At 41.5% G+C, this 21538-nt stretch overlaps 2 protein-coding genes across 18 annotated transcripts in view; one reads left to right on the top strand and one right to left on the bottom strand.

Moving 5' to 3' along the window:
* cep290 (centrosomal protein 290) overlaps positions 1-2867 on the bottom strand; it is a 44901-nt gene extending 42034 nt beyond the window's left edge. For all 11 annotated transcript variants that reach the window (XR_009788610.1, XR_009788611.1, XM_061773880.1 and 8 more), the window contains exons 1-2: positions 2714-2867; positions 2277-2405 (exon numbers count right to left, since the gene is read on the bottom strand). Coding sequence is in view for 9 of the 11 variants with exons in the window: in XM_061773880.1 (XP_061629864.1) it covers positions 2277-2390 (114 nt within the window). In the remaining 2 variants the exon portion in view is untranslated. The remainder of the gene's footprint in view (positions 1-2276; positions 2406-2713) is intronic.
* The window catches only part of tmtc3 (transmembrane O-mannosyltransferase targeting cadherins 3), a 41063-nt gene that overhangs the window by 812 nt on the left and 18713 nt on the right, over positions 1-21538 (top strand). For 2 of the 7 annotated variants that reach the window (XM_061773903.1, XM_061773907.1), the window contains exons 1-6: positions 3077-3254; positions 4580-4793; positions 7637-7855; positions 12640-12739; positions 13865-13980; positions 16036-16208. In XM_061773903.1, the coding sequence (XP_061629887.1) occupies positions 4605-4793; positions 7637-7855; positions 12640-12739; positions 13865-13980; positions 16036-16208 (797 nt within the window). In that variant the 5' untranslated portion in view covers positions 3077-3254; positions 4580-4604. Of the gene's footprint in view, positions 1-3076; positions 3394-3776; positions 3864-4579; positions 4794-7636; positions 7856-12639; positions 12740-13864; positions 13981-16035; positions 16209-21538 lie in introns of those variants that run through there. The other 5 variants (XM_061773909.1, XM_061773910.1, XM_061773904.1 and 2 more) reach the window with 4 other exon arrangements.

The following is a 21538-nucleotide window of genomic DNA, read 5'->3' as shown; positions in this document are numbered from 1 at the left end:
GGGTCACGGGCTGCTGGAGCGTATCCCAGCTATCTTCGGGCAGGAGGCAGGGTACACCCTGAACTGGTCGCCAGCCAATCGCAGGGCACATAGAAACAAAACAACCATTCACACTCACATTCACACCTACGGGCAATTTAGAGTCTTCAATCAACCTACCGCACATGTTTTTGGGATGTGGGAGGAAACTGGAGTGCCCAGAGAAAACCCACCCAGGCACGGGGAGAACATGCAAACTCCACACAGGCGGGGTCGGGATTTGAACTCCAGTCCCCAGAACTGTGAGGCCGATGTGGCAGTCGTTTACCGTTCCGGCGGTATGATATTCTTTTTCTGAAATGCTGTGTTACATTTTCGCCAGATTTAACGAGACATGTTCTTTTCTTGAATTTCTTGGCATTGTGGCATTTTGTTGCAGGTATTTTACATCTTTTGGCTGACTTCATTTTGTCAAACAGGTTCTATTTAAGTGATTTCTTGATTGGTTTGGAGGTAATCAGGCTGTGGTGTGGTAAGTGAAAATGAACCAAAACAATTGATTAGCCACAGTTTTAACAGATTTAACATACTTCTTCAAACAGGGCCAGGTAGCTTTGAATATATTTTTCCCCTTTAACAAATAAAGTCACAGAAACAGCATTTTATGTTTACTTGGGTAATATTTGTCTGATGTTTCCATTTGGTTGACGATCTTTAACATTAAAGTGTGGAAATTATGCAAACATAAGAATTTCAGAAGGGGGGAGGTAATAATTTTTCACGGCACCGTAGCTCTAGCTGGTGGCTACTACATTTGCAGTTGTTTGAAGATTTATCATAATATAACATCAAAGCTAATTTTGCTAACCACCATCTATGGTGTTTCACGTTGTTTGTTAGTTTCAAGCTAGTGGATGTTTGTTTGCCGAAATGTTGTAGTATGTAGAACTGTTCACTATCTGCCGAACTGCACAGAAATATGGGTACTGAAAACAAATCAAATTTTTTCTTTTTTGACAGTGAGGTTTGACCGTACGTTTTTAGTACTAGATTACTGTGCAACCCTAGATGCATGAATAAAAGGAGGTGGAGGAAAAAGACGCCCTAAAAACATCCATCCATCCATTTTCTGAGCCGCTTCTCCTCACTAGGGTCGCGGGCGTGCTGGAGCCTATCCCAGCTGTCATCAGGCAGGAGGCGGGGTACACCCTGAACTGGTTGCCAGCCAATCGCAGGGTACATAGAAACAAACAACCATTCGCACTCACAGTCATGCCTACAGGCAATTTAGAGTCTCCAATTAATGCATGTTTTTGGGATGTGGGAGGAAACCGGAGTGCTGGAGAAAACCCACGCAGGCACGGGGAGAACATGTAAACTCCACACAGGCGGGGCCGGGGATTGAACCCAGGTCCTCAGAACTGTGAGGCTGACGCTCTAACCAGTCGCCCACCGTGCCGCCGCCCTAAAAACAGCACGGCAAAAACATCAGTGAAGAGGAAGGCGGGTAAGAGTTGATAAAGGAAGCAGGGCAGGTAGGAACAAAAGAAGGAAGGCAGAATGGTAGGTTTACCATTGAAAGTACTGATGTAAGGATGCGAGACTAATAAACAACTCTATGGGAAAGACGGAGAACATGAAGCAAAGAAGGAAAAAAAATTGAGGTTAAAGAAAGGTTGAAGTGACGGGAGGAAGAATGTGAGGTTGTATGAATAAAAAGTAGGTCTTGGGAAAAAATTCCAGGAAAAAAGGCAGAAAAGTAGACTTTCATAAGGATGCAAGTACTGAAAGCAACGCTGAGGAAAGTAATTAGGTGAAGAACGGAAGAAGTCAAAGATTGCAGGAAAGAAATATCCATCCATTTTCTGTACCGCTTCTCTTCACTAGGTTTGCGGGCATGCTCGAGCCTATCCCAGCTGTCTTTGGGCGAGAGGCACCCTGAACTGGTCGCCAGCCAATCGCAGGGCACATGGAAAGAAACAACCATTGGCACTCATATTCACACCTCCAGGCAATTTAGAGTCTTCAATCAACCTACCACGCATGTTTTTGGGATGTGGGAGAAAACCCACGCAGGCACGGGGAGAACATGCAAACTCCACACAGGCAGGGCCGGGATTTTAACCCCGGTCCTCAGAACTGTGAGGCAGATGTGCTAGGCAGATGTGCCAGGCAGATGTGCTAACCAGTTGTCCACCGTGCCGCCTGGAAAGAAATATATTTACTAAAATTCGCTTTTTTTAAAAGATGATACGTACTTTCTGCGCACCCAGCCTGTATTCGTGTTTGATAGTTACCGAAGTTAGCCGCGTGACAAGGTCGTCCAGTTCATCCCTGTCACATTCGTGGAGGCTCTGCGGCTGGATCCTCTTCACATCATCCCACTCCAGAGCAACAGGCGTCCCGGCCATGGCGACGCAACACAGCTGATGGCCGCCAGCAAACGCATAAGAATTCACATAAAAACGCCCAAATAGGCTGACATTATCACAAAATGTTGACAAAGACTTCTACAAATCACCGCAGACCACCTTTAGCAGCATGTCACCTGGAGAGTTGACGTTATTTAGCCTCAACACACGTCTTTAAACCAAGAACAGTTAAAGCACCTAAATATAGTGAACCTAAAATAATAATTTTGCATAGCGTACAGTTCAGCCCGAGTGTTTATTTTACTCAAACTGGCAAATGAAGACTTCATTATAACACATTATGTGTGAAATAAATTAATTACCTCTTCGCTGTCGTGTATAAAGTTATAATAACCCCGTCAGTGTTTCAAAAAAATCATACTTCGCTTATTCAATCAAAATTAAGGCGGCAAGATTTTGTTTATGTTGATGTATTTCTTCTTCGACACTTTTTCTTCTTCTGGTGTATTGCGTCAAGTGGCGTTCACCATCAGTTCGACGCTGTATACCGCTGCCTAATGCTTCGGAGGTTATATAGTGTTGATACGGCAATTTTTATTGATATGAAAAAAAATGTATGCAAAAAAGATATAAAATAAATGGAGCCATTTCTCTTTAATTTCATCACCAATTTCAAGTAGCGTGATCCAAATTCCCACATTTATTTCGTCCTGTCACCTCTGCACCGGACGTAATCCTGACGACGAGCCGACTTTGGGTGGCACATGCGCACAACTTGAATGCCGCTTACTGAATCGTGTACTGCATCTACTTTTTTTGTGTTTTACATTATTATTATTTTTTATTTATTTAATCGTTTGCACGTGACACCTGTAACTGCATCCTGATTCTTGTAAGGTCACGGTACGTAGCGGCTACATTTTAGGGAACATGCCAAGCGAAAAGCCCGTTACTTCTCGCGGCATACGACTAAACTAGCATTAGCTGCAAAAGTAACTCAACTGTTGGTGGTGAACTAACATCAAGCTGCTCGTCGTGCAAAGTAAGCGCGACGGAATGTGCGAAGACTTGATTGGTGGCAAAAGCGATTTGGCAAACTAACAACAGTGGTCCTGAAAGCTAGGGAACAGCACGAGTTACACAATCTTTATGGGTTTAAAGTCAGTTGTCAAGCTTCCGGTTGCTTGTACATGTTCAACTCCAGTTTTGTTTTTAATTGATTGTGTTACAATCTATCCAAATAACAAGTCGACTGTGAGAATATATCCCGTGCATACTGCCCGTTTGACTGAGCTTACTGTTTCTAAAGTTGCTGCTACGGGCAGCATGGCGGATAGTTGTTGGCACGTCTGCCTCAGACTTCTGAGATTGCGGGTTCGAACCCCAACTTTAGCCTTCCCTTGTTTGTAAGATTTGCCTTTTCAGGGCCTTTAATTGCTCGGAGGCTGCAGCACATCTCGCAACAAGCCCAACCAACCATCATTTGGATGAAGTAAAGTTAATAAAAAGCAGGTATTTAACACTTTAAGATAGTTTTTCGTTGAGAAATAGACAAAAAAAATGGACTAGGTTTGGCTGGCGACCAGTCCAGGGTGTACCCCGCCACTCGCCGAAAGATACCAGATGCCAGTTCACCTGCGACCCTAATGAAAACAAGCACTAGGACTGAGCGATATCCAGTTTCAATCGATTCCCCACCCCCTTTATTTTCAGAAAAAGCAGATGACAATGACTAGTCAATAAAAGTTTTGCCTTTTGTTTTTTTTTACCTTCTGGGATTTTTCTTTATTTCTCCTGATACCAGACAGCTTTGACTACTCAGTTGTACCGGTACATTCCAGTGTGAATAAATGTCTACTTTTCCAGTCGTTAAATGGGCACCATGAGTTTTGCAGTATCTAGCGCAATTGACCCAGTGATAGGCTTCTACCAGGCTCCCTTCTTGTCATACATAAAACAAATGATTCCGCTCATGTAGACTGTTTCTTAGCAGGAATTAGAAGCCACTAGTCACTTAAATTGCCAACACTGATTGTGATTTTGTTAACTAGGTCCTCTTTTCACACCTATGTTATAAGTGCAAGCAGTGCATGTCAGCGGGGACTCTCTTTAAACTAAAAATGCTAAAGACATAAAAAAAAAAAAAAAAAAAATAATTAATAATCACTAAAATCGGTTAATCACCAAACTGTAACCAACCCAAATCACCTCTTTGTTTTCCTGCACAGCAATCCATGACGGCGTTGTTGCGCCATGAATGCCGTGTCATTGAAAGAGGCACTGCTGCTGACCAGCTTGGTTGTGGTGTGCTACTGGAACAGCCTCTCATGTGGCTTCGTGTTTGACGACGTCTCGGCCATCCTCGACAACAAGGACCTACGGCCCACCACGCCGTTGAGGAGCCTCTTCCTCAACGACTTCTGGGGTACGCCCATGGCTGAGGTATGTCGATTTCCACTTGTTCTGGGACCAATAATGTCTTTGTTGGTTGCTTTTTCTATAAATGAAGGTGAAAAATCAGTAATTGGATTTTTATGGGAAAAAAAACATTAATTTTATTTCAAGGCCAGGCGGCAGGGTGCACGACTGGTTAGCATATCTGCCTCACAGTTCTGAGGACCCGGGTTAAATTCCGGCCTCACCTGTGTTGAATTTGCATGGTCTCCCCATGGCTGCGTGAGTTTTCTCCGGGTACTCCGGTTTCAACCCACATTCCAAAAACATCCATGGTAGGTTAATTGAAAACTCTAAATTGCCTTTAAGTGTGTATGCGAGTGTGAATGGTTGTTTGTTTATATGTGCCCTGCGATTGGCTGGCAATCAGTTCAGGGTGCACCCCGCCTCTCGCCCAGAGTCATCTGGGATAGGCTCCAGCATGCTCGTGACCCTAGTGAGGATAAGCGGTACAGAAAATTGATGGATGGATTTTAAGGCCATTTAACCCAGCCCTACAGTGGGTACGGAAAGTATTCAGACCCCCTTAAATTTTTTTACTGTTATATTTTGTTACACGATCAGGATATTTGGGGCAGATCACCGATGAGCAAGTTTAAAAAAAACGATAACCAATCTCCGATCCAATCACTAGATGGACCAATGAGTCTGTTTACATGACTGTTCATTTATTGTATATACTTGTGTAATGTATACTGAGTACTGAATCCTCAAATTTATTCTCTAACGTTTTAGACAAAAGTTAAAACATCAATGACCTCTAGGGGGCATTCAAGGATTGGCTACTGAAATAACTTTCTTTCAAATCAACATTACATGACAGAAATAACGGATGCTAATTTACTGTAATTAAATTACTTTAACAAATACTGTTATTGACATGCTTACTCTAACTTTCTCACTGTCCCTTTGCGGACGGGTGTTTTCCAGAGTTTGTGTCGGATTTGGCTTTTCCTTTCCCCCCCCACCCCCCCACGCTGCGTTGCCTGAACGCGGCATGCTCCTCCTTGTGAACTTCTTCAGGTGCCCCATCAAATTTGTTGTCGATGACGTCATTGATCGGATTGGCGAATTATGACATGAAAGCTGATCAGCATAAAATGCTAATTATCGGCCGATTCCGATCACACTGATCAGATCGGCGTAAAATCTAGTTATATTGCAGCCATTTGCTAAAATCATTTAAGTTAAAATTTTCCCCCTCATTAATGTACACACAACACCCCATATTGACAGGGAACAAAAAATCGGAATTGTTGAAATTTTTGCAGATTAATTAAAAAAGAAAAACTGAAATATCACACAGCCATAAGTGTCAGACCCTTGGCTCAGTAATTTGTAGAAGCACCCTTTTGAGCTAATACAGCCATAAGTGTTTTTGGGAATGATGCAGCAAGCTTTACAACACCTGGAATTGGGGATCCTCTGCCATTCCTCCTCGCAGATCCTCTCCAGTTCTGTCAGGTTGCTCTTGCTGAGCCATTCAAGAACAGTCACGGAGTTGTTCTGAAGCCACTTCTTTGTCATTGTAGTTGTGTGCTTAGGGTCATTGTCTTGTTGGAAGGTGAACTTTCGGCCCAGTCTGAGGTCCTGAGCACTCTGGAGAAGGTTTTTGTCCAGGATATCCCACATTCATCTTTTGTTCAATTCCAACCAGTCGTCCTGTCTCTGCAGCTGAAAAACACCCCCACAGCATGATGCTGCCATCACCATGCTTCACTGTTGGGACTGTATTGGACAGGTGATGAGCAGTGCCTGGTTTTCTCCACAGATACCGCTTAGAATTAAGGCCCAAAAGTTCTATCTTGGTCTCATCAGACCAGAGAATCTTATTTCTCACCATCTTGGAGTCCTTCAGGTCTTTTTTAGCAAACTCCATGCAGGCTTTCATGTGTCTTGCACCGAGGAGAGGCTTCCATCGGGCCACTCTACCATAAAGCCCCGACTGGTGGAGGGCTGCAGTGATGGTTGACTTTCTAGAACTTTCCCCCATCTCCCCACTGCATCTCTGGAGCTCAGCCACACCTCTCTCACCAAGGCTCTTCTCCAGCGATTGCTCAGTTTGGCTGGACGGCCAGCTATAGGAAGGGTTCTGATCGTCCCAAACGTCTTCCATTTATGGATTATGGAGGCCACTGTGCTCTTAGGAACCTTAAGTGCAGCAGAAATGTTTTGATAACCTTGGCCAGATCTGTGCCTTGCCACAATTCTGTCTCTGAGCTCTTCAGGCAGTTCCTTTGACCTCACGATTCTCATTTGCTCTGACATGCACTGTGAGCTGTAAGGTCTTATATAGACAGGTGTGTGGCTTTCCTAATCAAGTCAGTATAATCAAACACAGCTGGATTGCAATGAAGGTGTAGAACCATTTCAAGCATTATCCGGAGTTAGAGTTCGGGTGCTGATCACAACCAAGTTAAATATGAGTGTCACAGCAAAGGGTCTGAATACCTATGGCTGTGTGATATTCCAGTTTTTCCTTTTTAACAAATCTGCAAAAACCTCAACAATTCCGTTTTTTTCTGTCAATGGGGTACTGTGTGTACATTGAGGGGGAAAAAATACCTTAAATAATTTTAGCAAATGGCTGTAATATAACAAAGAGTGAAAAATTTAAGGGGGTCTGAATACTTTCCGTACCCACTGTAAATGGAGGTTAAAAAAAAAAAGCTAAAGTACCCTGCCTTTGGAGACACTAGACGGGTAAGATTGGCCTTTGCAGAGTGATATTGTCAACTTGTGGCATTAAAAACTAAATAACTCTAAAATAAAGTAACACTACTCCCAGTTTGAAGACCTCTGATATCCCATCTTCCGTGTCCCCGTTCCAGGAGCGCAGCCACAAGTCCTATCGGCCGCTGACGGTGCTCACCTTTCGCCTCAACTACCTGCTAAGCGAGCTGAGCCCGGCCTCCTACCATCTCCTCAATGTGGCCCTACATGCCGTTGCCTGCTTGCTTTTCCTGCGCGTGTGCCGCCTTTTCCTAGACCGTACCTCTGGCCTGGTGGCGGCGCTGCTCTTCGCCGTCCACCCCATCCACACGGAAGCCGTGAGTGGATCTCTATTGTCACATTTTATCTATCACAGTTCTCTGCACTAAATTCTGCACTAGTAGCACTAGTGCGACCAACTGAAAAAGTTGGCACATGATTTGGTCGCACCATTTTTTGAGGACGTACAGCATGACTATGGCATAACATAGTTTCGTATGAACTAAGTTTGACAGTTTGTCCGCAAAAAGCAGTAGCAGACCAAAACAGGTCAATTAAATAAAAAAACAACAAAAATCAAAGGCTTTACTATTATTCGATCATTTGTTCGACTCAAAGTGTTTTATAGTTATATAGTTCTATTGTCCAAACCTTCTTCCCCTTGTGAGAACCACTTAATTTTAAGCATTTTCATAACCATATGATTGACATACATTTAAAAAAAATTGCAAGTGCTACAAGATGGCGCCAGAGCACAGAATAGGAAAGTAGTAGAATGGTTTCAAAGAACTACGGTGAAGTGATACAGCACGACTGTATGTCAGGGAGGAGCTAAATTTAGCTTGGGTTGTTAGCGAAAGTTAGCATCTCTGGATCTTCACCCAGCCTAGCCTAACGAGTCATGGGCAGAAAAACTGTGTGTCGGGGTGGTTATGATGTTAATTATCTGAATTGTGACATCACTAATTCAGAAGGGCTTGCTCACAAACTTCAGAAAAAGACACCCTGGATAGCAGCTGTTGCTTGAAAGTGGCTCTGGATCTTTACTCAGCTTACCTAATCAAGTCATGGGCAGAGAATCTCGATGTGGAGGTGGTCATTATGTATATTAGCTGAATTGTGACATTGTGACAAATTACCAAGGGCTTGCTCCAAGCACACTTTCAGAAATGGGCATTCCGAACTCTAGTCGTCCCCTGAAAGTGGCTCTGGATCATCACCCACCCTAGCTGGTTAAGACATATGCGGAGAATCTGGGTCTATGGGTGGTTATTACCAGTGTTGGGAAGATTAATTTGGAAAAGTAGTTGGTTAGAATTACAAGTTACCCCGTTGACAATGTCATAGCAGTGTAACTATTTCAATTACTTTCTCAAAAGACAGTGGAACCTCGGTTTACAAACGATCTGGTTTACGACTACAACAGAATGGCAAATGACCAGTGAGAGCCAATCACAAGCATTAACTTTAGGAGGATGAAGTGATATAGAAAAAAAAGAGAGCTTTTGTGGCTATTTTTTAAATGTAATTAATATAGTAATCATGGAAATGTTCAAAGCAACTTTAATTTAATTACACATTTTCTCCCAGTCATGTAATAGATTAAAATTACATTCATTTTGTAATTAAATTACATAATCTAGTTACATGTCATTAGTTACTCCCCAACACTGGTTTTAATGCATATTAGCTGAATTGTGATGTCCCAAACTTATAAGGGCTTGCTCACAGAAACATTTTTTAAAAATAGGCTGTTCAGACTACAGCCGTTGTCTGAGAGTTACTCTGAATTTTATGTCATGGACAGAGAAACTAAATTGACCTCACTTACATAACATTTTCTGAAATAGGCAGACAAGCTTTACTTGGTTGTTTAATATTACACTTGATGGGTACGTAGGTACTCCAGAGACCCCACTATTTGTATAAAATCCAAATAGAAATTAATTTCACATGATATGTCCCCTTCAACATTGCTTGTCCTTGGCTGTAATGTTGGGTAAGCTTGTGGTGTCCTTGGGGTCTTAACAACAGTGGTCTCGGCCATCAAAAAACTGACAGGACATAAAAACTGTCATTCAAGCTCAAATACTGCTGTCACTCGAAACCCAAAACCCTCAGTATACTGTTTCAACACGAGAGGGATTGTTCACCTGTAAAAGGGGGTGGTCCATCTTCACCCCACCTACCTTCAATTAGGACTTTGGTATTTGATCCTGTCTTACATTGACCCGCATACACAAACAAATGAAAGCAAATCTTCCGCTCCTTCCTTCAATGTCAACCATTTTGCCTGACAAACCAGCCTTCCGTGAGCCGGTTATCGTCTTCTAGCATCTCCCTAAAAAGGATAATTTGTTGCTTGTGATAAGTGCACGCACAATGGCTGCCTTGTGTGTCCTTCTCCGCAACATCATTTTATCCCAATGGGCCACATAGTCGCACTGTTTTTTGTCGATGCGGATGGCCGAGACAAACCAAATGACGATAGAATTAAAATCAGTCAAATACAAATATTTGACACGATAAACTACGTTTTTGATGAGGATTTTTTGGAGGACTACTATTTACTTTTACTTGAGTAAAATTATTGTCAAGTAACAGTACTCTTACTTGAGGACAGTGGTTGGCTACTCTACCCACCTCTGGAGCGGACATCCACTATTGCTACTCTTACGTTTGAGCAACATTTTTGCTCATCAGATCAGCCAGTTTGGTATTTGTTGCGCTGGTCTTTTGTATTTTCACGTTAAGGTGCTGCGGGTCGGGGCCCTCGTTGTGGTCCCAGCGGAACCGCGAAGCACACGTAACATCGGCAACAAGAGCTGATCCACTAGTACATTTTGTATTAATTGGGAAACAGGGCTACAATTATCTAATTAGTTCACTGATGTTAATGTCAAATGTATTAAGCGACGGAGCACTGTTAAGGATTATGTCACAACACAGAATGAACTAACTTCAAATTCAGAAATGGCCATTAAAAACAGAAAAATAATGTACTTAATATTTTCCTGGAGGATGCATTTGGGATTAGCCTTTGGTAATAGTGAAAAGTGAAGTGAAACAGAAAATTATTTGAATCAATTCTTTTCCAGAATGAGAGTGCTTAAAGAGGATAATGCTATTCATGTGGCACAGGTTGAAGCAGCCATCAGGTGCAGGTGGAGATGGGCCTGGCTAAAGTTGGAGGCCAGAACAAAAAAAGCAAAGAAATGTGGCAAATTTAATTTTAATCTTAAATTTGTACATCAACATGTACTTGAGCAGTGTAAGTAAGTTTTTCTGTGTGAAGATTATTTTTTTTTTGCCTTATTGTACTCTTTCAAGTCTTCCCCCACACCTCCCCTAAAATGATTTTTTTTTTTCACCTTTTTCATGGCTTTGGTGTTTGCATGTCTGTTTTAAGGATGGGAAGTAGTACTTACAGTTGGTGCCTTCACTTACGAGCCTAATTAGTACTGCCCATTTAGTACTGCTCAAAACACTCATATCGCAAATCACCTTTCCCTGTTGAATTGAATGAACATGCCATTAATCCGTTCCAGTCTGTACCTTTCACCGAAACACAGCGACGCGAAAGGTGATGCAAGTTAATGGTGTGAAAAATACTTCTTTTGGTGTCAGGAGAAATAAAGCATTACCTACAAGGAAAAAGCAAAACTTGAGTAAAGTCAGAAACTCGATAAAAATCGAGTATGAGTTTAAGGCTTATTTCCCTAAAAATCAGAACCAGAATCATCTTTATTTGCCAAGTATGTCCAAAACACACAAGGAATTTGTCTCCGGTAGTTGGAGCCACTCTAGTATGACAACAGACAGTCAATTTACAGAACACTTTGGAGACAGAAAGACATTGACATAAAAAAAACAGTCACTGAGCAGTAAAGGGTTGCTAGTTATCTGGTAATGCCGGTACATTTTTTTTTTTTTTTTTTTTGACAATTGTGCAAAAAGATGCAGAGTCCTCTAGCACTTAGAGCAGTTCGAATGACTAATATTGCAATAGTCCGGTGACTACGCCGCCACATTTTACCAGCTTTTTTGGACCATTTTCAATGCCTACAGAGCAAGGGGTGTTAAAATTTATATCCTGTCACCTGTCCTGTTCCACACTTTGGTACGTCACCCTAGGATGTTTCCAAGGCTGTCCTTGCAACGTGCATGCGTGTAGTATTTCAGTAAATGTGTTCAAATCACCCTGGAGGCTTTGATGTTACCTATGAAGCTTTGTAAAGCATCCTGTACCGCATTAAAGAGATGTTTTCATATTTTTTTCAGTCTTTCCCCAAGTGAAACATTCCTTTTATTTTATGCTTTTATAGAGCCAGATCAACTTGTGTGGGTGCCAAACGGCCAGTTGAAGACCATCCTTTCAAACTGCCTGTCAAACGTCAGCTTTTCACGTGTGGCTGTGTGTGAAGCTTTGTAAAGCAGCCTGCACAGCACCAAAGAGCTGTTTTCATATTTTTTTCAGTCTTTCAGTCAATGTGAAACCTTCCTTTTATGTTTCGCTTTTGTAGAGCCAGATCAACTTGTGTGCCAAACGGCCAGTCGAAGACCAGCCTTTCAAACTACCAGTCAAAAGTTGACTTTTGACATGTGGCTGTGTTGGTGAAAGGTAGAGACACGGATCGCAGGGACGAAGTCAACAAGCAGGACTGTGCCTGTGTGAATGGCAATAGCCAGAAAACGAGTGTGAAATGTGGCGGGAGCTGCGTGTGAAAGAAGCTTTCACACTATGTGTAAAAGATGGAATGTTTCACATTGCTGTTCTGTGTTGTACACGACAATGGTGACAGTATTAGAGGTGTAAGAAAGGCATTGAATGTTGCCTGTGTGAAAGGAAATGGTGGACAGCCGGAATACAGGGGTGTGGAGTTTTAACACCGGAGACTCACTTATTCCTCATTTTGAATGGACCTTTTCGAAAGGCTAATTTTCATATACGTTTTTGCCATAGGTTTTACGGACGGCTGTCCTTCCTGACTCCAACCCTCTTTATTTATCCTGGCTTCAGACTGGCACTCATTCAGGCTGGCTTGCCAACACAATATCGTTGCTGTCCACCAAAAAGCAAGTACGACTGTCAGCCATACAGATTATTTTCCTCCCCTAACAGGTGACTGGTGTGGTCGGCAGAGCTGAACTCCTGTCATCAATCTTCCTCCTGGCTGCATTCCTGGCCTATACCAAATCAACAGGCGCTGACCACTCCATAGGTGTGTTTTTTTTTTTTTGTCTTGTCATGGGGGCTCTTCAAAGGCTGAGCAGTTGTTCTTTATTTTAGTTTATATAGAATACAGCAGTTGTTATTTTTACCTTTGTGTGACTGTTCAGAATGTTAAATAAAAAGGTACCTAGACTAACGGGTTTAATTCATTCCGTGACCAGTCTCATAACTCAATTTACTCAAATGTCAAATACATTTTCAATTCTTGAATGAACGTCCTTTCCCGAGCACCGGTGACCACCAGCACACGTTTTCCCCCATTTTGTTCTTACAAACACGCGGCGCGATCCATTGTTGTTGTCGTCGCTATGGTAATGAGTGTATCCGGTTGCATTTGAGGTAACAAGATAAAGCCCAGTGATTGTAAAAGACTGGATGTGGTGGTATTGGAATACAAGATTTTATTGCAGTAGTCTGACATAATGCACTTGTGACAGAACAAATTTGTGAAATAAAATTGACACTTTTATACTAAGTCCATGTTAGAGAGTCACTCTATGGAGGTCTCAATAGCCAAAATATGGAACAATTAAGCAAAGAAAAATAGCACCATATTGTATAAAAACATACTAATAGGATGTAAATGAAATGTTTTTATAAAGTGTATTAGCCGTATGTTGAGACAATACAGTGTTGTATGTGTGATGTGAGTGATGTCAGGAACGTGATCTGCGTACAAGATTCTGGGTATGAGTTTTGGGCTACTGTAGGTCAAAATGAAACACCTTGCAAATGTTTTCATTTTCTGCTTGTGTGTTTGACTGTTTGTCCCGTTCAGTTAACGGCTGAAAGTGCATCGGGAAGTTTGGTTCCCTTCCCCCCCCCACCAATTCACTCAGGAATTATACTACTATATATCATCTATCATCAGGTCATTTGTCACGCTTATGTAAGAACCTTATTACATTATGGAAATCCTTAACCTCCCTTTGGCTATTAAGATCGTAGATCAGAGGTTTACCAAAACGTTTTGAACCCAAGAACCCAAACCATGCACTTGAACAACACAAGTGACAAGCATAAGTGGCAGTTAGCCAATCCTGACTAATGGAGCAGTCTATTTCTTCACTCAGTGCTCAGTATTCTCTTGCGACCGTTCTTGTGTGTTTTTTAGTGTGGGCTCCCATTGCTGTGACTGTCGTACTGGTGGCGGCAGCGACGTTGTGCAAAGAGCAAGGAATCACTGTGGTTGGTGTCTGCTGCGTCTATGAGGTGTTTGTGGCGCAAGGGGTAAGGCCTCAAATCAAGCTGAATAAACCATCAAACGCGTTTATGGATACGGATGGTTGTTTGCGCTAAAATTAAATAAATGTAAAGGACAAATAGATTGTGAAATAACTAATTTATTAAAGTCCCTATTATTTAATTCAATTGAGAATCAGTGGGAAGCGGATCCAAAGTTAATGATACGTTAGCTGAATTTTGTAGCGATTCCCTGCTCTATTCTATTTGAATTGATGACGTCATTGCAGAGTTTACGCAGCATACGCGTCAGATGGATGGGTTGGCATTCACACAAATACTGGCCTCAAGTGGTTACACTAGCTATTCTGAGTAAGGGTGCCAGATTGCCACCAAGAGCAGCAGTAAACATACGACCAAAAAACGACACCAATTTAACTATAATCTACTAGAAACAACACCACTTTAACTACTAAACCCTGTCTGTCACAGTCAAAACGTGGTAACAGTAATTTTAAATATAGAAAGGCATTCTGGGAAAGAGTGCATGCAAATTTTCCGGGTGTTACGCTAAAATATACCCTGCCAGAAACTGCGACTGGAAGTTTTCTTTGGCCTCTTAGAGGGCAGTATGGTGCAATGCATGCATGGAACTACACGTTTCCGTAAGCTTGAAAAAAGACTAGCAGAAAAACGTCGCAATAGAACTTTATTACACTTGTTTATTTGAAGGTAAATCCAACCCGTGAATGCAAATTTTAGCTAGCCTGTCAATAGGGTATTCCATTGAGTGTTAGCATTAAGCTAGCGATCGCGAAAAAGAACAAAAGTATTTTATTTAAATGTACAATGTGTTTTTTGTTTTGTTTTTAGTTTTACAGTAAACTCCAAATGGGGTATCATTAAACAGCTTAAAAGATGCTCAGGGAAGGCAGAAGAACATACATCACATGCTTGCTGCAAGATACAGTAGCTGAAATAAGTATTTAACACGTCCCCATTTTTCTCATTAAATATATTTCCAAAGGTGTTATTGACCTGAAAATTTCACCAGATGTTGGAAAGAACCCAAGTAATCTATTCATACAAAGAAAGTAAAACAAATAAGCTCAGAAATTAATTATTATGATTGGCTTTCCACTTAGGCGGCACGGTGGGCGACTGGTTAGAGCGTCAGCCATTCGCACTCACAGTCATGCCTACGGGCAATTTAGAGTCTCCAATTAATGCATGTTTTTGGGATGTGGGAGGAAACCGGAGTGCCCGGAGAAAACCCACGCAGGCACGGGGAGAACATGCAAACTCCACACAGGCGGGGACGGGGATTGAACCCCGCACCTCAGAACTGTGAGGCTGACGCTCTAACCAGTCGCCCACCGTGCCGCCAGGGTGCTGTATATAAAAGTTAATTGTGATTATGCCACGATTATGCCCTTGCTGCTTGCTTGTAGAGATTTCTGTAGATTCTCTGAAACTTTTGATGATACTTTGGACCGTAGTTGATCAAATCCCTAAATTATTTGAAATTGCATGTTGAGAAAAGGTCTTCTTAAACTGTTGGACTATTTGCTCATACAATTGTTCACAAAGTGGTGAACTTCGACCCATCCTTGCTTGTGCAGCACTGAGCATTTCGGGGATACTTCTTTTCTACCCAAAGTTCCAAACTGGTGTTTTTTTAGCATTACCCGACTTTTCCAGTATTTTCTTCCCCCTGTCCCAGCTTCTTGGAATGTGTTGCAGTCATCAAATTTAAAATGAAAAAAAATGGCATTCATCAGTTTGACATTAAATATCTTGTCATTTGAATATAGGTTGAAGAGAATTTGCAAATTATTGTATTCTGTTTTTATGTACATTTTACACAACGTCCCAACTTCATTGGAATTGTATAAAACATATCATGGAATATATATAAATCAGGCATGATATACATAAATGCATATACATAATATAATACATAAATAAAATGGCCATGAAATTGTAATTAATAAAGGTTCATAATAATCTTTAAATATTATATTTTATAGTTGACTAAATTAATGGAAAATGTCTTGAATTATCTCACATTTTAATGAAAACCTATTTTCGATGGTCTCCCAGTTCACCTTACCCATGTTGCTGGACACGCTGCGGCAGGCTTTGCGGGGCAAGGGCGCCTTCCCGTACGCTGTCCTCCAGATGCTGCTGAAGCTCATCGTGCTGGTCATCAGCACGCTGCTACTCGTCATCGTGCGCGTCCAGGTCATCCAGTCGCAGCTGCCCGTCTTCACCAGGTAGACTGTACTTTAAACTTAGTGTTTCCCAATATTTATGGAGCCAAGGCAATTTTTTCCTCTCAAAAATCTGCAGCAGCATATACCACTAAACAAAAATGTCACAAAAGGAATACAGTATACAGTAATTCCTCCCTTTATCATGTGAGTTATGTTCCAGACCCAGCTGTGATAGGTGAAAATCCATGATATAGAGAGATCAGATAAAGAGATTTTTTAAAAATTTTTATTAGCCTTAAAATGCCCCTCTCATATGCTTTAATACATTATTGCAAGTTATTAAAGCAGACTTTTTAACCACTTTGTATTTGAGAACACAATAAAAATTGCAAGCATAAAATGTATAGAAAATATGTCATCATAATGTACCCATAACAATGTTTTATGGTTTGTCTCAAACTAAAGCCACACACTATTCATCACATTGAAATTTATTAAAACACACTTTTTAATCACATTGAAAACATATTTCAACAAACAAATGGGTATGTTTAAAAGAAAAATCTTCCATATAGTGGGCAATAAATGAAACGCAATATAGCGGGTGGTCACTGTATACTGAAATAATGATGTTCTTGTATAAATGGTAACAGGTGGGTACACAGGTTAATTGGACCTTCTGCCATCTATTGTTCTTCCGGTCACTATATTCGCAGTTATAGATGAACAAAGATATATACAGCCATCCATTTTCTCTACCGCTTATCAGGTTAAGGGTCAAAGGGAGCGGAAGGCAGACCACACCCTGGGCTATTGCCTTGCAATCACAGGACATACAGAGGCATGCAACCATTCACACTCATATTCACACTGTCACTGACTGGGAATTGAACAAATGCTGCCTCCACAAAAGTCAGTCAAGTTTACTACGACACCATCAGTGACCAAAGATACTATTTGTTGTAAATCATGTAAATTTCTTTCAGACCAATTAAGTGAAATTGGATAATTACAGCAGCACAGTGGTTGGGAATCACTGCTATAACTAACTGTAGATTCCTCTAATTTAACAAATTGGAAAACTGAAGAACGATCCAGTTTGTGTGTTGACATAAGACCAAAAGCATCCAAAAACAAAAATTATGACTGTTTTTGCATAGCGACGATAACTAAAGGGCAGCGGGATATAACCATTGCAATATTACATGATTACATAAACGTGTCTTAATTGATTTGAAGTTATGCAATGCTTTATGTAACTCCTGTTTTTATTTTATTTTAATGACATGGGATAACTTTCCATGGCTTCTCGCCCCCACCAGCGTAGTCGGCCTGGACCTGCTCATTTAGGCCCACCACACACCAAGCAACTCGACCAAATTCCACTGAAGTGATGCGCAGTCTGCAGGGCAATACACCTAGTGTACCACCACTTCAATGAGTATATCTTCCAAGTTACAAAAAAAATAATAATAATTTATGTCGAGTTAAATAACGTTTGGGAAAAAACACTGAAGACAACTGAAAGTAGTCTAGCACACTAAAAAACAAAGTGTGGAACACATTAATCCGCCCATAGTTCCGCAGGGGAATTAGGTCAACCCACCACCACAGTACTTTCATTCCAATATGATGTCTAATGTTACAATTGTATGTATAATGTGGAAAATCTTTGCTGCTCACCTAAGAATCACTATGTCCTCGCGGGCGCCGCCATATATCTATCTGGATGGACTTCCGGGTCAAGGACGGGATGGGCTACATCAACCCAACGCCACTCGCTAGCTACTTTTTCTCTATAGGTTGTATCTGGTAAATTACCGCTTGCTTTCCACTGCAACGCAGTCTTCAGTTGGCTTCACTCGGAACGCATTCCTTCTCGGATCGCTACGCTGCGTTGTTACATAAGCTCGCTAACTCCTGTAGCTGGTAGCTGTCTGCTAGTCTCTGTCAATTTGCAACAAAGCAACCGGTGGTGAAACAAACAACGCCCGGTTTACTATACAGAAACTATTAACCAACGACTTGATTCATCCAAAGCTGTGGACCCCGAGGGGAGCACTTTTACTGTTACTTTCCCGGTCATCGCAGGAAACCGACAACATGCATGCACACAGAGCAGAATTTTTTGGGGGGGAAAAAACCTAATAAAATAGGGATAATATGTCATGCTTGAAGCATGGATAGCAGCAAATTGAAAGTGCGCATTATACATAGGTAGAAGGGTTTCCCTGATTTTTGGGGTCGATTTTAGCCATGCGGGTTATACTCGAGCATATTATACACGAGAAATTGCGGTAGCTACAGCTGCCATAGAAATTGTCTTCTTCCTTGAATATTGCACTATGTTGTTGTTCAATAAAATTATATGTGGCATCTCAAAACGTTTCTCAATAACACCACCTTGGGTCCCTGTTTTTCTGTTGAATTGGTATGTGTGCAAGGGTCAATCGCCAGGTGGACAAGTGTAAGTCCCCAACTGTTATTTGTTCGTGATTGTCCAGTTCAGTAATGTTTAGACGCATCCTCAGTGTGCGGCAAGCGTGAGATGAAACTACTCGCCATGTCTATTTTTCATCCCTTATGTCTCTGTTCCATCAACTTGTCGTTGTTTTAAAAAGTTTGTCTGCTCCTCCGCCAGCTATCGAACCGTCCATCTAACAAGATAAAATTCCTCAACAATTAGCCCGACAAGTCCTAAGCCTGTAATCTTCAAGCTGTTTCTGGATTGTCAGAGGGTTTGAATTCACAGGATAAGAGGGACGAGCCATAACACAGGAACATGAGTTAAGAGGGCAGGATTAGGATAAATGCACCAGTCGCCAAAACATGTTCTTTGAGTCTGGGAGACCCATGTCACTTGTGGGTTCCTGTCTTGTAGCGAGTCATCAAATTGCCCGCTATGCGCTGCCCACACGCAATAATGATAAGCAAATGTTTCACAATTTAGTGTCGCGCATCTGTTTAATTATCCGGGCTTCAAATCTGGTAGCAATCGAACAAAATCCCTTAGACAGGTTTTTGTTTGAAGGACCCCTGAAAAATTACACAAAAAGACTTCAAACTAAAATGACAGATGTCCTGTCACTTTTAAGCAGTGATGCCGGTAACGCATTACTTTGTAACTCCAAAATGGCGCCATTTTGGGTAACAATGCAAAAGTTATTGAAAGTAATCAAGTTACATTACTTTAATATTATGGTTAATGGATTAAGTTACTAACTACATTTTATTAAAAGGTAACTTGTAACTATCAGAATACAATTTTAAAGTAACCTTCCCAACCCTGTATTTCTGTTAAGAGTTTGTAGAGAAGTATACTTGAGAATGATGCACTAATTTAAATTTAAGTACTTATTCGGCACGTCAAGTCTGCACTAAGTAGCTGATTCAATGTAGCTTCAAGCAACACACTAATATTTAAGTTACTGGTTTATGCTGATGTCATTCAGTAAATTTTGTGGGGTGTATTGCATACATGCAAAGCAGTCGCCTTTCGGCAAAATTCGCCGTTTTGAACTCAAAATAGGCCATTTCCGTGAATCGTACAGATCCGATGAGTTTTTCTGAGGGGGGTCGCCGTCGCTGTCATAGACGTACTCCATCAGCGCTGACATAAACTGAACTAGTTAGTTCTTATAGAAAATGAACTTTCCCAGCACTGTTGATAACTTTGCATTTCGCGCAGCTCTAGCTGACTATATTAACAAAATGATCTATTCTTATAGTAAAAAACAATATAAATTCCATATTATCACAGTGAGATTGTTTGGGTTGGGCATCATTTGAATTTGAGCGATTCCGGTCTCGATTCCAGTTCCTCATTTTGATTCCGATTCCAAACGATTCTCAATTCAGATTCTTTTAGGGGGCTGAGTCAAAAAAGTTTGCATGATTTAAATAAAGGGTGTCCAAATTATGAACATCCATTTTCTTAGCAACCCGCACCTTAGAATAAAATGAACATTTGACTTGAGGTTCTTTATAACCAGTCTCAATATCAAACCTGTGAACTAAAAGGCAATGTATGTGGAACTAACCCAATTGAGTTCATATTCATTAATTAATGTTTCAGCTAAAAGTTAAATATAGCATTGTTAAAACTGTTATTTGGGACTGTTTCATCATGTCAAATGGTTTATATGTGCAAGTTTTAACTTGACTTTCTGTTTTAAGCTTGTAGACTTTTATTTTGATGGGTACGCACTGGAACTCAGCATTTTGGCACGAAAAGTAACTTCACACGTCACCGGTGATTTTTTAAAATTTTATGTATTTATTTATTTTATTTTTAATGGCTGGAACCAAATTCTATAAAACGCTGATTCCTTTCCCTACCCACCGATGAGGCACAAGGTTAGTGTTTCTGATACTGTGAGACAACGTTTATGTAAATTTTGTCCCAATTCATTGTGATGCAAAGTTGCTACGGTGCAGTTTTAGCCCAATGTTATTTTTTTGTTATCGGCGCTTACGTTGGTTTGAAGACTAAAATAAATGCTAAAAACCATCAGTGCAAAAGTGGAAGCAACCGTTTACCTTGTTAGCTTTCTCAATGTTCTCATAGACTTATTTTATTCTTTCACTCACCCAGTTGACTGTGAATTTACTTCACTGAAGCTCCGCGCGATGGAGGCTAAGGCTCGGAGCGAGTCTGATGCTACAAATCGTGAAAGCCTCCTTTGCACAAGATAATCTTATTCCAAGTGTTGCACTGAGGCGACTGGTCATTCATTTTAACAAAGTTAAGACAATATTTTGTTCGCCGCCGCTGGGCACAAGCACGTCATCGTGCACATTCTTCTTCATTGGTTTACGCTGCTTCTTCGTTGCTTTTCACCAATACTTCTTCGCGGCTGGATGACTAGGCATCAAAACTGGGAACCGAAATTTTTAAATGTGAACGGTTCCAGGAGAACCAGAACGTTAGTCCTGATTTCAATCGGTTCTCGATTCTCGATGACCAACCTTTCTCCCATGCAACCTCAAGAACCCTGCCCAGGGTGTAGAACTGGGCCACTGTTCCACGGCCAGGATGAAAACCACACTGCTCCTCCTGAATCCAAAATTCGACTTCCCGATGGACCCTCCTCTCCAGCACCCCTGAATAGACCTAACCAGGGAGGCTGAGGAGTGTGATCCCCCTGTAGTTGGAACACACCCTGCGGTCCCCCTTCTTAAAAAGGGGGACCACTATCCCGGTCTGCCAATATAGACGCACTGACCCCGATGTCCACGAAATGTTGCAGAGGCATGTCAACCAGGTCAGCCCCACAACCTTAGGAACTCCAGGCGAATCTCATCCACCCCCCCGGGGCCTTGCCACCAAGAAGCTTTTTAACCACATCGGTGACCTCAAACCCGGAGATAGGAGAGCCCACCTCAGAGAT

Source organism: Phyllopteryx taeniolatus, chromosome 5 (genome assembly GCF_024500385.1).
Source record: "Phyllopteryx taeniolatus isolate TA_2022b chromosome 5, UOR_Ptae_1.2, whole genome shotgun sequence".
NCBI lineage: Eukaryota > Metazoa > Chordata > Actinopteri > Syngnathiformes > Syngnathidae > Phyllopteryx > Phyllopteryx taeniolatus.
The sequence above is the reverse complement of the archived record's forward strand: the minus strand, read 5'-3'. Positions and strand labels throughout refer to the sequence as shown.